The 17,989-nt window shown below is 36.3% G+C and overlaps 1 protein-coding gene across 3 annotated transcripts in view; it reads left to right on the forward strand.

Moving 5' to 3' along the window:
* LOC149409778 (membrane-associated guanylate kinase, WW and PDZ domain-containing protein 1-like) overlaps positions 1-17,989 on the forward strand; it is a 126,998-nt gene that overhangs the window by 44,012 nt on the left and 64,997 nt on the right. For all 3 annotated transcript variants that reach the window (XM_089649379.1, XM_089649381.1, XM_089649380.1), the window contains exons 4-5: positions 11,414-11,535; positions 16,220-16,355. In XM_089649379.1, the coding sequence (XP_089505505.1) occupies positions 11,414-11,535; positions 16,220-16,355 (258 nt within the window). The remainder of the gene's footprint in view (positions 1-11,413; positions 11,536-16,219; positions 16,356-17,989) is intronic.

A 17,989-nucleotide genomic window follows, 5' to 3' on the forward strand; every position in this document is an offset into this window, starting at 1 on the left:
TTCCCACGTTGGCCGTTTGCCACTCAAGTTTCCACCTATCTTCTGGGGTGAGAGGTAATCGGAGGAGCTTCTCTCCTTCCGCCCAGAAGGGCTTTCTGACTTCAAGCGACATGCCGGGTGGGAAACAACATCTTCGTGCAAAGGTATTGTGCTTTTTTGTAGAGCCTTCTTGTATTCTTATATTTGGCGGGGTTATGTTTGCAAGTACGGGGAGCTAATGACTAAGATTAAAAATTTCGTATGTTGACGAGTTGTTAAGAATACCGTTAATCAAAACCAAGTGGTTGTGCGGAAATCTTTCGTACGCAATTGTGCGGGGGGTTGCGGTAATGCGGATGCGATATAGACTAAGACAAATAAAAACGAATTGAATTGCCTTAGTGTTTTGCAAGAGGAAAATGAGTAGGAAAGGCCAAAAGACTTACCCTGGTCTCGTTCTCCTTAAGCCGCTGGTTCTGTTCTCTTATCAGTTTGCATACAATTAACATTAACACTTAACACAAAACAAAACAAGACAGTGAAATTCACTGCGGCGGGTAAAAACGTTTCACTGGACGATGTGTGCTCCAAAATAGTCACGGCCGAGTTCAACATATGCGGGTTTCAATATGACACGAAATGTTCGCGGGTAAGATGCAACGATAACAACTGATAACAATACTCCTTGTCTCTGGGCCCGGATCAAGGAAAGGGGACAAGGGGCAAAGGGGGGTGAAGGGTACACATTTAAGGCTATTCAATTTTAAACCTCACGCGCAACTATCCCCCCCGCCTTGAAAGGGTGCGAAATCACCCCTTTTAAAACCGCATTGTCATGGCATTTATCATATAAACAAATTAACATAACCTACAGTTATCCTAAATTTCCTAACCTACATTGACTAAACCTAATGCTACTAGACTACTATTGAGTTGGCAAAGGGTATAGCCGTATTACTGGGCGAATATAAGATCCCAGCACTGTTCTGACACGAGCAACACGAATTACTCCATCTTTTGCGGGGAAAACTTCATCAATAATAGCTAACGGCCAATGTAATGGTGGGGCATTTTCAGTTCCCACTATTACTACTAAGCCGACCTTTACTGGATTAGTAGGAGTATTCCATTTTGGACGTACTTGCAAAGTATGCAAGTAATCTAATCTCCATCGCTTCCAGAATGATTGAATTAATTTATCGAGTAAATCATGACGCGATAGAAGGTTCAAATTATCCTTCTCGATTTCCATGGCGGGCAGGTTTTTTAAGGGAGTTGTCGTCAAGAAGTGAGCTGGCGTTAACGCAAGGGGCTCGGAGGGGTCTGAAGAGAGCGTTCTACACAATGGCCTCGTATTCAGAATGGTTTCTACTTGTGCAAGTACTGTAGTTGCCTCTTCAAACGATAGAATCTGATCTCCTATTACCCGAAAAAGATGAGTCTTCATACTTTTAATATTGGATTCCCAATTTCCTCCAAAGTGGGGTGCTATTGGCGCATTCAAATGCCAGCTTATTCTATTATTGGCCAAAATACTTGCGAATTCTTCACCAAAATGTGAAGATGACGAAAATGCGTGCAATTCATTCAATTTTCTCTTGGCTCCTACAAAGTTAGTTCCGTTGTCTGAGTATAAATTTGACACAGGACCACGCCTAGAAAGAAATCGTTTGAATGCGTTCAGAAAACATTCGGTGCTCAAACTTGACGCCAATTCAAGGTGTATAGCTCTTGTTGTCAAACACACGAATAAGCAAATATACGCCTTTTGAGAACGAATTCCACGTCCACGTGATACGGTTACCCTTAAAGGCCCGGCAAAGTCTATACCCACATGCGTAAATGGTTTTATAGACTGAATGACACGACAATCTCTATGATCCGCCATTAAAGGTGCAATTGTTTTAGGGTGTAGCCGAAAACACGAATTGCATTTATGTACTCGATTTCGAATTAAACTACGGGCTGACAGTATCCAATATTTTTGCCTCAAAATAGACATTAATAATGCGGGACCCGAGTGACAATGAATTTTATGATAATGATCAACCAACAAATTTAAAACGTGATCCTTTCGCGGGAGAACTATGGGGTGCTTTTGATCATAATTTAAATCCGAATTAACTAAACGACCTCCCAACCTTATGATTCCGTCATTCAAGAACGGTCTCAAACGTTGAAATACGGGTTTACACGTCTTTCCTTGTTGTAGATTTATCAATTCCCCGGGAAAGTACGCTCGTTGTATTTCGCGCAATATTTTAAGCTCAACGAACTCTAAATCTGACCCACGTATATATTTTCGATATGGCAACACCTTAAGAAAACGAAATACGTAAACCAAACATCGTAATAATTTATTCCACGAGGAAAAGCGCTTTGACAGGGTTAGAATATCATATTCTTCTAAACCAGAAGTCATTACTAACGAAATAGACTTCTGTTCGGGTGGTTCTGTGACCATGTTGACATCAAATGTGGTAATGGGCCACCGTTCAGGCCTAAATTTCATCCACGGTGGGCCATGAAACCATAGCGGGTGATCTAAAATCTGATTGGGGGTAAGCCCTCGTGACAGACAATCAGCGGGATTATCTGTGCCTGCGATATGATTAAACAGGTAGCTGATAATTCAGATTGAATTTTAGCAACTCTATTAGCCACGAATGTCCCCCAACGGTGCGGAGAAGACTGAATCCAACAAAGTGCTACAGTGGAATCAGTAAATGCGTATATATTTTCAATTTTCAAGCGTTTTTCTAAGGTTTCTATTACGTTATGCATTAATTTTGCAAGTATTAATGCAGCGCAAAGTTCTAATCGTGCGAGAGAAACAATTTTCACAGGAGAAACCTTCGATTTTGCACAAGCAACATGTACCGAAATTGCTTCATGATTTTGGACATGGAAATACACTATACCTCCATATGCCTTTTCGCTGGCATCTGCGAAACCAACAATGGTTACGATGCTACTGGACGTGATGCCAGTATGACGCGGAATTTGTATTCTATTCAGTGAGGAAAGTTCCTCACAGAATTGCGTCCATATCCTTACAATATCGTCGGGAGGCTCATCATCCCAATCGCATTTGTGTAGCCACAATTGTTTAATTAAAAGCTTGGCATATAAAACGACAGGCGCGATGAAGCCCATAATATCCCATATTTTTGCGACACAAGACAATATATTTCGTTTTGTACAACCTGTTTTAGGTGTAGAAGTGACGAACGAGAATAAATCGGAATTTGGTGACCAGTATAAGCCCAATATTTTATGCATGCTTACTTCATCAAATTCCTTTATCGCTGATAAGCGATGCGAATCTGGAATAGATTCCAGAACATTTTGCGAATTGCTGGTCCACTTGACAAGGTCAAATTGGCCAGTCTTCAATAATGCGATTAACTGAGAGGACGTTTCCTTTGCACCCTCCTCAGTTTCCATACTATATACAAAATCATCCATATATAAAAATTCTTCAATAATTTTCTTAGCCTCAGGAAAAGCATCTCCTTCATCGGAGGCCAATTGCCTGATAGTGCGTAAAGCTTGAAATGGGCTGGATGTAAGACCAAAACAAACGCGGTTAAACTCATAAGTTTTAATATCTTCGCTGGGCGAGAAGCGATACAAGATTCGTTGATATCTCCGATCACTATCTTTCACTCCTATACACAAAAACATTTTGCGTATATCAGCTGAAAGAGCTATTGGGAATACACGAAAATTCATAATTATATTAAATAAATTTCCCTGTAAATTTTCCCCACTATATAAAATATTATTCAATGACACGGAAGTGCTTGTTTTTGCGCTAGCGTCCAGGACTATTCTCAAACTGGTCGTGATTTTATCCTCTCGTACAACTCCATGGTGCGGAATTATGTATGAAGGCATCTCATTTCCTTCATTTGAAGTGCTGAGAGTCAAATAATCCTTCTCTAAATATTCATTGATAATATTATTATAAGCTTCTCTTAATTTTGGAGAGGCTTCCAATTTACGTTCAAGGCATAAAAAACGTTTCTTTGCCATTGCAAATGAATCCCCAAGGGTTGAAACATCCCCTTTAAATGGCAAAGTTACTATATATCTTCCATTTTCAGGGTCTCTTGTGGTTGTTCTTTGATATATTTCCTCACATTCACGATCTTCAGGACTTTTAATAGACGGTACGTTTACCTCTTCTAATTCCCAAAATCTTTTGAGACAAATATCATCTGGTTCTTCTAGCATGGCACAACAAGATACGCTAACATTATCCTCAACCCGAGTTGGTGCTGATCCCAAAATAACGTATCCTAGAACTGTTTCTAAAGCATGCAGATTATGCCTCTGAAAAGGGTCTTGAACCCTTTTTGACAACAGGAGATGCGGGAAGAGCTGGGCTCCTAGCAACATGTCAATTTCTCCTGGTTCTCCATATGACTCATCCGCCAACGGTAAGTCATTCAAATATGACAATGAAGGTACATCAACTTTGGCGGTAGGTAAGCGCTCTGTAACTTTATTCACAATCAATGAAGTAATGTTATAATTTATTGCTCGATTGAAACGAGAGTAAATTTCGGTCTGTATGGAGCCTGTAATGGGCTTAGACGAACCTCCAATACCCTTAACGGTGGAACAAGACGGGCGTTGATATTCAAAAAATCCTAATTTTCTACAACAATCCCGAGTAATAAAATTGCTCTGAGATGCGCTGTCCAATAAACACCTAACGAGATGTTCATTTCCCTGTGCGTCTATTATTCCCACTCGTGCGGTAGCCAGCAATACAGTACAATGAGTCTTTAGATTATGAGATCGAACAGTTGAAAAAGTACACAAAGCTACATCAGAATTGGAGCAGCCCGGTTTTGGATCATTCAATTGATCAGCTTTCTGGTTTTCAATTCTTTGGGCATTTTGAGAGTCTGACTGCCCCTTGTGTGATGCACCCTGTTCTTCAAAATGTAACATTGTATGATGAAACTTGTCATTACACTTATGACAATTTTGATTTGAATTGCAAGTCCTAGCCTTATGTCTATCACTAAGTTAAAAAAAGTTTAAATTCTGAACATTTAAACAAATTTCCATGCGATAGATTATTGCAAAGTAAACATTTAATAGGCTGACGATTTTCCTCACTACCAGCGCTCATATAGGCATGCGTCGATTTTTGTGACCGTTTTAACGTTTCACTTTTATTTTCCACCGATTTTCTTGAAGAACCGGTTCTTTGCAAGATCTTAATTTGTTCACGCACAAATTTCACCAATTCTTCAAACGAGGGGAATTCATTTTCCCGATTGTATGTTTCGAATCCTTTCACCGAGTCCATATCAAGTTTTTTCAATGCAATGTGTAAGAAAATAAAGTCACACAAATTATCTAAATTTACATTTTTAACGGCTGCCACAGCTGACGCAAAATGATCAATGAAGGATTCCAGATTATTAATATTTGCAACAGCAAAGGATTTAAAATCCAAAATTTGATCGATGTATGCAGAAGATATTACTCTTTTGTCGTTATATTTATCGATCAACGAGTTAAAAATAATTTCGTAATTTTCCGGCGACAAAATGATCCCGGCGAACGTTGATTTAACACGGTTACTAATTTTTCCCAACAAATAATATAACTTTTCTGAATTCGAAAGTGTATCGTTATTGTGTACGGTGTTAATAAAACTTGAATAAAATATGGGCCAATTTTTTATTTCCCCATCGAAATATGCCAATTCAATCGGTGGGAGTTTTACACTACATTTTTTCTGTTTACTAACCACCCGCGAAGTGTTTTCCCGATTTAATGATATTTTTCTTTTGATATGTCCGTACATATCGTCGAACTTGAACCATCTTTCAAAATCAGGTTCAAAGTTTGAATCGATTTCCAAATTTAATATATTTATTTGTTGAGATATGTCCTCATACTTACTTCTAGTCAAGTCTAGAGTTTCAACTAACGAAAGAAACTCCTCTAGAATACTCAAGTCGGAAATTTTATTTGATAGTTCAAATAACTTAGTAAGACGTGCATCTAACGCATCTCGCTGAGCCGTCAGTAATCTCAACTTTTTTTCTTTAGTGGCCATTATGTATTTAGCAATAAATAATTAACCCAAATAATTAATTATAATTTAAATAACGCTATAATTTAATTAACGCTAGCGTAATTGATTAAAGTAAACAATTCTTCTGATATGTGTTTCCAAATTAAACTCAATAACAACTGAATTATTATTTTTGTTTACTAACTATTATTAGCGGTCGTTAATACATACCTACGTACTTAACGCTAGCGAAGTATGTACTCGTATTATTAGAATTCAGTATTGAATACAAGTACCTACTTACACAATACGATTCCTTGCGTTAAACCAGGTACCTACATACACGATTAAATTATTGTCAACCTATAATTTGCCACGAGGAATTAAATGTAATTCGTTTTTAATATAACTATTTGACGGACTAAATTTTAACCCATTTATAATGCAAATGCCATGATTTTGGTACAAATAATGATTATAGATTGCAATTGCGAACGAAAGTAATACAATATAATCCGGCTCGAAGGACCAATTTGATGGTTGTGCGGAAATCTTTCGTACGCAATTGTGCGGGGGGTTGCGGTAATGCGGATGCGATATAGACTAAGACAAATAAAAACGAATTGAATTGCCTTAGTGTTTTGCAAGAGAAAAATGAGTAGGAAAGGCCAAAAGACTTACCCTGGTCTCGTTCTCCTTAAGCCGCTGGTTCTGTTCTCTTATCAGTTTGCATACAATTAACATTAACACTTAACACAAAACAAAACAAGACAGTGAAATTCACTGCGGCGGGTAAAAACGTTTCACTGGACGATGTGTGCTCCAAAATAGTCACGGCCGAGTTCAACATATGCGGGTTTCAATATGACACGAAATGTTCGCGGGTAAGATGCAACGATAACAACTGATAACAATACTCCTTGTCTCTGGGCCCGGATCAAGGAAAGGGGACAAGGGGCAAAGGGGGGTGAAGGGTACACATTTAAGGCTATTCAATTTTAAACCTCACGCGCAACTACCAAGCATTTAGTTGCATATTCATATTTTGAAAAACGGTAGAATAATAATAATAAATAATGTAGATTAAATACGTAATACAAATACTTTATGCTTTCAACGATGCATAGACGAACGATCGATACAATCTATTTTTGAAATGAAATACACTGAATTACTCTTTAGAATGGTATCGTGTGTATGGACAGCCAGGTGGCCGACGACCGGTGTCTTGTAATGTTAAAATCTTCCTGACCTTGAGACAAGCTCGTGAACTAGCAATCTACCATGCCGAATAGTTACTTACTAGAGCCATCTGTGCACAGTAACGGAAACTAATATTTCAAGTATCACAGAAACTGTTGCCGTGACAAAAGTCATCTGTGTGGCCTATCATAAGTTGTATGGTCCTGCCGCTGAGAGCTCCGTTGTTATCTTTCTTTACGATACATGCTTTGTTGATATGAATGTGAATTAAACGGTGTTAGAAAAATAAAACACCACGCTTTATATTCAAATCCAGAAGTTAACCACAGACAAAATAAAATGTGCACGTCTATGAAATATTAATTATTTTTATATGAAATTACAAAAAAGTGGAGTGACGATAATGTTTATAGTACATTTGTCTAATGAAATGTGTTTGTTTTTTTCCTAATAATATAATTTAACAGCATTTTTCACCACCTTTCAAAAACAGTTTTTAGTTTTGTATACTTTCAGATTATTTAGATTTTATTGCAAAGTTTAAATACTCTGACCTTCTGATAAAATCTGCCGGAGGCCCAAGGGGTTAAGAGGGATAGGTTACAACAAATTTAACTGCATGCCTCTCAAGCGTAATGTACCTATTCTATCATAAGTTCTCATTGTCCTACGCAATTGCTCTATCATTTCAATTGCAGAATTTTCATAATTTTTCCTATTTCTCCCATTATTCGTTAAACTCAATTACACTTATGATCAACTCCATTCCATTTTATGCGGACGTTGTATTAATATTTGTATGTACATGTACCATTCAATTGTAAAGCACTCCAATATGAATAAATTAATCATTTGTATGACTTAACCAAGTCCTTGTATCATTGTTTTAATTCACTTTTATTCCAACAATCATTTAATAATCCTGTCATTCGTAACTAACTAACTATCTAACCATCACGCCGTTTCCTGCAGGGGTAGGCAGAGAGGACGGACCGCCAAACAACTCGGTCTTGGCACACACTTCTTGCCTCATTCACATTCATACATACTCTTCTATTATTCTGACTCTTGACATGGCCCGACTCTAGTATCTGATTCACTTGATCGTGCCATGTCTTCCTCGGGCGTCCCCGACTTCTGCTACCATTCGTATTTGCATCATATATCCTCCTTACACACCTTTCTTCGCTCATTCGCCTAAACTACATGCCCAAACCATCTTAGCGCTTTACTCATTACGCTTACACCAGCCTTGCACTCTTTGTGGATTTCCACATTCCTCACACGATCATACATGGTTTTACCACACGCACGCCTCAGGGATCTCATTTCAATAGCATTCAATCTATTTTCATCCTTTCTCTGCCAGTTCCATGCCTCACTTCCATACATCAGGGTAGGTATCAGCACTCCATTGTGGACTGCTAATTTTGCGTCTTTGGACAATTTTTTGTTAGCGCAAACTGCGTTCAGTCCTCCATTAATGGAGTTACCTGGGTAATAATTGTGCTCAATTTTACCCCAAATTCATCTCAATTATATTTACTCAATCATTTATCAAACTCAGTTACTATCATCCTGTTAATCAACTCAATAGGGTTTTTTAACACCTTTTTTATTCTCGAAAAAAATTACGATAATGAAGGTATTTTTGTTTTCCCTTTATGTTGATAAATAATTTTTCTATAAAATAATAAAAAGTGCTGTTTTCGATTTGCCGCCAAAACAACATGTTTGTTTTTATTTGTGAATTCGGCGGCCTTGACGTTACGCCGGGTGACGCTAGTGACAGCCTAATGTCTTACCAGCCATTTGGCATTTTCTATGTCATAATGACGTAGCCAGTTGGAACCGTTTCAGAATGTGCGGTTTTAAGATCGTGTTTGAAATCAATAATTGTGAATGAAAATATTAAAATTACATATTTCTTGTATTATAATCATAATCAGAAAATAAATTTTAAATCTTCAACACATTTAACGGTATTCGCAGTTTATGAAAATACCCCATTGCAATTAATTTTATCATTCATACAACTCAATTGAAATTATCATAAAATTCGTTGTAATTAATTGCTTGCAACCAATATTCATTCAATTCAATAATAATCGCACTTAATCATTCATTCAACTTTGTTATACTTTCTGAAACCTTTGTCTAACTGAATCACATCCGTTACACCATTCACCCAACTCAATTGCTTTCATCGATTCGTTTCTTCTACTCAGTTGCACCCAATAATTATTTATTCAACTCAATTACACTTGCTCAATCATTCATTCAACTCCATTACACCTACTCAATCATTCATTCAACTCAGTTACACTTGCTCAATCATTCATTCAACTCAATTACACTTACGGCCGTTATTCCCAATCCTACTGATCAACTACTGAGCCGAAATTTTGGCTCAACACTGCTGAAACGCACACCTATGCTCTTTCCAACGGAAAAGTGACAACTGAGTGATCAACCAATTTAAGGAAGCCAAACTACTGGATTAAGCTTGCCTCAGTAAATGACTACTTATAAAAAGTGTCAACAGAGTGAAACATATTTGCGAGGCCAAGGCACGGTGACATTAAAGACAAGCTAATACTTTATTTTTAACATATTTCATACGCTTAAATATTAAATATCAGTTTACGTATTACAGTACTTAAAAAAATATATGCATTAATAATAAATACAATAATTAATTCTTCAATTTTAATTTAGCATTGAAAGTTTTAACTTTGATGTCATTTTATTGTCTATGAAAGTGGGCATGGCCACTTAAGATAATCAACAGTAAAGATGTTTGGAAACAGGCGAATCGAACGTTACTGAATAAATCACTTGGCTGATCGGACCCTGAGATTGATCGTTCGAAATGTTGGGAACAACGGCCGTTACACTTGAACTCCATTTAATATATTTTTTTAAATTTAATTAAAATCAAATTTAATAATATTATTATTAAGTTCTGCAAGTATTTTTTGGTTTACTAATAAAATAATTGTGACAGTGGATTTCATATTCTGTGGGGGTATTTTAAAGTCTGTTTTCCCCACATTAATGTTATCTTAATTGTTTAATAATGATGTGGCTGCTATTGATTTATTTAAATGTGTTATATATATAACACATTTTATTAGTAAATCGGTTTAACTGGTAATAAATCATTAAATTGGGAGGGGGTAAAATAGAATCATATAAATAAGTCATCTAAATGTGGTTAAAACCACAGTTTGAAAATAGCCTTGAAAGCCAAAACAGCTGTAACAATAACAAAAACCAAAAAATACTTGCAGAACTTAATAATTATATTATTAAATTTGATTTTAATTAATTTTAAAAAAAATCCATTAGACTTACTCAATCATTGGTTCAACTCAATTACACCTACTCAATCATTCATTCAACTCAATTACACCTACTCAATCATTCATTCAACTCAGTTACACTTGCTCAATCATTCATTCAACTCAATTACACTTGCTCAATCATTCATTCGACTCAATTGCATCAACTTTGATTTAAATAAAACTTAAATTTGGATTTGAGGGCAAAATACCAAACCAAAATGAATAGTTATTTTTTTAATCAAAGGTGTATAGAAACCATATTAGAAATAAAGATAAAGAAAAAACTAAATAAATGATAAAGTTCAAACTTTTTTTTTAAACAGTGTTAGGAACTCGTGCATTCTTCAAAGAAGGTTTGTCCCCTTTCAAATAGCCAATGCACAGATAGTAAAAGGGGATATAGAATTAATTGACTTTATATCGGTGTTTAAGACATTGTATATTTTAGGAGCGATGAACCAGAATTGCCGTTGAGCGAATGTGGTTCTAGTTTTAGGGAACACGCATGATGTTGTGGAGACACCAGCAGGTTATTTTTCCGTATGTAGCACAAGCTTGTCTTACTAAATAACTGGCGAATATCTAATACCATAATTCTAGCAAATAGTTTGTTTGAGGGGTGGGCAGGTTGGCATTTAAATATAATTCTCAAAATTAGTTTTTGCACTGTAATAACTGGATTGATAATGGATGCATTAAAATTTTACTAATCTCAGAATTGTACCGCCTTTCCGCACAAGTCTTACCATTATCCATTTCATGATTCACCACACTCAACAATTGGCTGCAACATCAAACAACAACATCATTAACTAATTGAATCCTTCCTTTCTTCTAGAAATGGGCAGCGTCGAGCGCGAAGTGGACGCAGAAGCCATGAACCTGCGCTCTATGCTTTCCCGTGACCCCGGCCAGCTGACGGGGCACCGCTTCACCGTCACACTGCTCAAATCCTCTCAGGTATGTGTCTGTTTTACTGGTATTTCAATGCGAGGTGCTCAATATTTTTTTCCTATGAAAGTGAGTTTATAGCGGACTGCGGCTGAAGACACTGAATAGAAAATCGATATAAGTTGTGGGCGTATTTGTTTGTCTGTTTTACTGGTATCTCAAAGCGACGCGCTCAAAATTTGTAATAACATAACATTTTTTATTTTCAAAAACACATAAATTTTTTTTTTTTTTGTAATGTTTTTAAAATTAATTGAGAAAATAATTTGAAAGCGTATTTCATCACCTTTAAAAAACAGTTTTTAGTTTTCGAATACATTCAGAATTATTGAGCATTTATTTGGATTTTATTGCAAAGCTTAAATGCTCCGACCTTCTGACAGAAAATGCCAGAGGCCTGTGGGGTTAAACATTCAACATAATATCAGTTTCACAATGATAAGGGAAATATAAATTGCTTATTATGTTAGCGACACCCATGTCATTTAATACTGTCAGCCTACACCAGCGTGACAGTAATTTGTCCCTATCTGTTCATTGATAAAAATGTATTCCAATGGAGTGTGACTGTTAATGTGTGAGTATTATTGTTTACCACTTTGTTCCCACTTATATTTTATCCTTCGATACTTGATCATAGACAATGTTGCCAGGATACTGAAGAACAAAGCACCAAGACTATCTTCGGAATAATGGCTAAAATCCATCCCCCTCCGAGGCCTGCAAATCCCAAGTTTCCTCTTGATGTTTGTAGATTGTTCCGGATGTGACAAAGTGTATGTAGGCCAGGCAGAACGGACCATCTCCAAAAGGATTGCAGAAAACTTTCGAACATGCAAACTCGGCCATCCGGACAAATTGGCAATTGCCGAGCACTTAATTGAAACTGGTCATTACTTTGGATTTGTTCCTGGAGTGCTGAGAAGGCCCAATACGCATTGCACACACCTAATTACGGAGGCAATTGAAATCAACAACAATCCCATCTTCAAATACAGGATTTTCCAATAAGAGGTGTTATTTTGAATAGCCCGCTATTTCGGTAAATGTTACTTTTGAAGCTGTTATTTTTTGACATTTGCCAAGTAGAAACTACGCCATTAATAATAATGGAACGATGCACGCTTCAACAACGCATTGAAATTATTAAAATTCACTTGAGTGAATCAAATGCAAATCATCTTGAGTGATGAGGCCCATTTCCACCTCGGTGGCTTCGTCAACAAGCAAAATTGTCGCATCTGGGGCTCGGAAAACCCAAGAGTTATTGTTGAAAAGCCTCTCTATCCTCAACGTGTGACTGTTTGGTGCGGTTTATGATCCGGCGGAGTCATTGGACCTTACTTTTTCGAAAATGAGGCTGGAGCAACAGTCACGGTAAATGGATTGCTATTGAGAGATGATTAATTATTTTTTATGGCCGGAATTGGATGGTATTGATCTGGACAACGTTTACTTTCAACAAGACGGCGCTAGGTGCAACACAACCAACGAAACCATTGATCTTTTACGATTGAATATCAAAATTACACCTCTCATTGGAAAACCCTGTAGTATAAAACAAAGTCACTATTCGCGTCTGTCTGTTTGTGCGTTTAGTTCTTGTAAACTATGCAACGGAGTTTGATAGGGTTTTCACTATCATTTAAAGAATTTCTTCCGGAAGGATCACATATATAAAACGTGGATAATATATTTATTGAAAGTAGAGAAAAGTCTAGCAACGCCGGGTTCACATCAGCTAGTTAATATTAACAGAGACGATCGGGCTCATCTTCAAAGTTATTGCAACCGGTACTTGATAATTTTATCAAATTTATATTATGAAAACTACAGGGTTTTCCAATAAGAGGTGTAATTTTGATATTCAATCGTAAAAGATCAATGGTTTTGTTGCTTGTGTGGCACGTAGCGCCGTCTTGTTGAAAGTAAACGTTGTCCAGATCAATACCATCCGATTCTGGCCATAAAAAATCATTAATCATCTCTCGATAGCAATCCATTCACCGTAACTGTTGCTCCAGCCTGATTTTCGAAAAAGTAAGGTCCAATGACTCCGCCGGACCATAAACCGCACCAAACAGTCACACGTTGAGGATAGAGAGGCTTTTCAATAATAACTCTTGGGTTTTCAGAGCACCAGATGTAACAATTTTGCTTGTTGACGAAGCCAACGAGGTGGAAATGGGCCTCATCACTCAAGATGATTTGCATTTGATTCACTCAAGTGAATTTTAATAATTTCAATGCGTTGTTGAAGCGTGTATCGTTCCATTTTTATTAATGGCGTAGTTTCTACTTGTCAAATGTCAGCTGAAAAAATGACAGCTTCAAAAGTAACATCTACCGAAATAGCGGGCTATTCAAAATAACACCTCTTATTGGAAAACCCTGTATATTTATTTCACTAAAGAATAAAGTTATCTCTGTATTGAATATTAATTGAGCTAAAAATAGGTGCGTTGAACCAAAAATACTCTCGCTTTTAAATGTGAATACCGCACAAGAGTCTCAAAACTGCCCCCAATCGCCAGATGGTTTCCTTCTTCACAACTAATGTTTTATTTATAAAGGAAGCTAATTTTTATTAAAATGACTCTAGACCTCCAATGTCCAGGCATACAGTTTTATTAGGCAGTATGTGAGTGCGTACATGTTGTTAGTGATATAACTGGATTACATCTAATCTTCGCCAATTTGTATTACTGCTAAAATTTTATTAACTCATTGCACGCGGCCGTATCAACTGTTGTTACGGAAAAAAGTCTATACTCATACGCGGCTGTATCAACAATTGATACGGAAACTTTGACAGCCGATATTCCAGCGCTCTTTCGTCATAAATGTATTTCTTGCTCACTTGGACATTCGTAGAACTATCACGATGCTGACATCTACAAGAATTTCTCAAAAATAAAATTGTATTTCATAAAAAAAGATCGATAATCAAGTGCGCCTCTTCGCGCCTTTTAGTCCTTTAGTTTACATTTTTGTCAACGGATGGCGTTAGTACTAGTATGTCATTCACAACTTTTTATAACTAAAAATGATAAGTGATCATGGTGTCCCACTTGTGTCTATCACCTAAGTACACACACGCCGAGTGAATGGCGGGACCACATTCAAAAGATACGGTACGTCTTTGTATGAAATTTAATGTTTTTGTTTTTATAAACATCTAAGAGTGTTGACACACGAGGATTTGTTTTCATATTGTGGAGAATAATCTGTTCTGTCTATTTAGTCCAACAAATCATGCCAGAATGCTATAATTTGATATTTAATTGCGTGCATAGGTATTTTAAAATATGTTCCGCGTACAGGTATAGATAAAACGGAGCAAATTAACGCGTTCAAAAGTTACAAGAATTATAAGAGAAATATTAAGATGAGATTGTGACTTGACCAAAGCAGCTATGTTGCAGTCGTCTTGCAGTCCTGCCGAGAATGAGCGGAGCGATTGGACCAGCCGCAAGCGAGACTATTTGCCCAATTGGGGTATATTGTGAGGTTGAAGAGAGTAGGGATGGGAAGGAGATGGGGAAGACGGAAGTACCTGGCTATTCAGAACTGGACACCGAACGCGCAGCTAAAGTCATTTTAAGTAACGTTTCGATTTTGAATGGCGGTTTTCCACCAGGGCGATACTGAAAGTATCTACTACTGTGGAACATGCCGCAAATATACTATGTATTATTTTTAATTATTAAATTATAAAATCACACAAATTAATCACTTGAAATTTATTGGCTCACGTCTGGATTTAAAACCGCGACCTCAGGATACGTAGTCAAGGGTCATAATCACTCGACCACAGATGCCTTCAAATTTCAAGTAGCGTTTCGATTCTATTAGGCTTTCACCAGGGTTATACTGAGAGTATTCTTTCTATTTATGTATGATATTACTAGTGCAGACCTATGAAATCACGGGATATTATAATTATTGTGGGTTTGATAATTGCATGTCAGCTAAAATGTGCAGACCATTGGAAAATTACAAAACTGAATACTTGTCAAGGTTAAGGCGATGCACTACATAGTAATTTAAAATCATGTGTTTTTGGTTTGAAAATTTGGTCGCCTAGAAATGTTTCAGATGCTTTAATTAAATACTGAGAGTAGAATACATCCTGGCCTTTGAAATAATCGAGTATTTTTTAGATAAGTCTTTTTATAAGCCCAGAATAAAATAATGTATAGGCCTATGAAAACTGCTTTAAATTTCAAAATCTCCTACTTACGAACCCATTTTCGGTTATGGTTTTATTGTATAATGTGGAAAATTAAGTTATTTTTAAAATGATCGAAAAACATTTAAATATTTGTGCCTGAACATCCACAAAATAAAATAAAAGGCACTTTTTGGCCATTTTTTTTTGTTGCGTAAATCAAAACAGGTGGATGGTGTGAAGCGGGAATTTAAACCTTATCGCCATCTACGTAAGGTGTGTTATTGATAGCGGCTCGATTCGAAATATTACACGACGTAGTGCATCGCGTTAATCAAAAGAACTTGAATCAAAAGAAATATAAATTTCAAATATAGAATTATTAAAAAAAAAATGGAAAAAATAAATTCTGTTATAGGTAGGTACCTACTTTATCGCTTGTCTGAATTCTCGACACATTATTTCCAATTTTGAATATGTGTCTATTACGTATTTAATAAATATTTTGTCTGTTTGTTACAGGGTTTGGGTTTCACCCTGGTCGGGGGAGCCAGTGAAACTGCAGATGATGCCAGTGAGGCACAATCTTCCAATGGATGCTGTGAGGACTACCTTCAGATCAAGTCCATAGTTCCTAACAGTCCTGCCTGGCTCGATGGTAAGCTATTTTTCTTTTTAAAAACTAACAAATAAGACCACACAAATACAATACAATTCATACAATTTAAATAATATGTAAGCAAATAGATAAATTGAGCAGATTAACATTTGTTATATCTGCCTTACATTGCAGATTTAACCTCTCAGACATAGAATTTTATTTATTATGTGTCCCTTTGAGTACTGTCAGAATGTGATAATTTTTGTGTTATTTACGAGTTTTACTAAAATCTTCATAACTCACGTTTTGGGAAACGTAGCCTCATTCTAAAAAATGTTTTGGAAAGATTATGAAATCCACTATCGCATTGTGTTGTTATACGTAAATATTTGCGTTTCTAAATATACATTTTATGAAAACGTCAAAAATATGTAAAAATCGCTTACCATTATTTCAAAGCCTTGAAAAATGTACTTTTTTCTGAGTAGCATAAAGGAATAACACTTTATATAGAGAAGAAATATATTTAAAAACTATTAGTCACCTCAAAATATTAACCGTCCAAACTAAAATATTTTTAATAAATTATTTAGAAACGCAATAAATTATTAACGAACATCTTGACAGTTTCAATCGGCTTAGATAATGCACCTCTACGTTCCATAGATATTCTTGAATACAGACGTGTAGCGTTATTCATTATCGATACTCTGTTTTTTAAATCATGGCAATCCGTATACTAGTGATGGAAATAAATCAATTTTTGTAAAATCTCGCCCGTTTACGTGAAAAGACGTTCTAATGTCTTGACCGCTATTATCATATTTACGTCTTTTGACGTTCTAATGTTCTGAGTGGTTAAGTGTTGGGAACTCTTTGTTAAAAAGTAAAAGGTTCTACTAATAATTGTGTTTATTTATGTTACAAATAATAGGTCTGGATTTAGCTACACTGTTTATTACCCGAGGGTTGGTAATTCTCTGGTTCGAGAAGCTTGTTCCCTGTCAATCTCATCTCACAAGTAATTTTTACACTCTAGCGACATCTGTCGGACTCTGGAGTAAGCTTTATGACTAGCGCCATCTATCGCTTAAATACTCAACTTTATTACCATACATCACACCATTGAAAATATATAACACTAGCCAACGTGTACCTGGCGTAGCTGGGGGTTATTCTTAAGGGATAGACATATACCATCGCAGACTTTTCTATAGGCCTTTTTAAGATATACAATTCCGTAGTACATTATTTTGCTGTATCGCACATGGTTTAGCCAGCGTTAGCAATGTAGTGCCTGAAAATATTTTTTTACGACTTGATTACAAAACATTAACTTTTCTCTACTTTCTATAAATATAATATGCATGTATTATACCTATACAGGGTGTATCGGCACGTACCCGACAAACTTTAACCAGCTATTCCTTAGCATATTTGGAGTAAAAAATCTTATGTGCACTTTGCTGTCCGGTAACGTTTTTTTTTAATAAAAAATTTATTATTCATATTTTCACCACATGTCACCACTGTTTTATCCTTTGATAAAGTTTGAAAACCCATCTGGCAAATATTTTATTCGAATTCCGTTGAATAATGCACGTGTGTACCTATATTGGCGCACGTTTACAGTCACAACGAAATAGCACGGCACCATTCGTCTCATTTTTAACTATTATTATTTAGTGTGT

The sequence above is a fragment of the Hesperophylax consimilis genome, chromosome 29, assembly GCF_061612785.1.
Source record: "Hesperophylax consimilis isolate HC1 chromosome 29, BYU_Hcon_1.0, whole genome shotgun sequence".
NCBI lineage: Eukaryota > Metazoa > Arthropoda > Insecta > Trichoptera > Limnephilidae > Hesperophylax > Hesperophylax consimilis.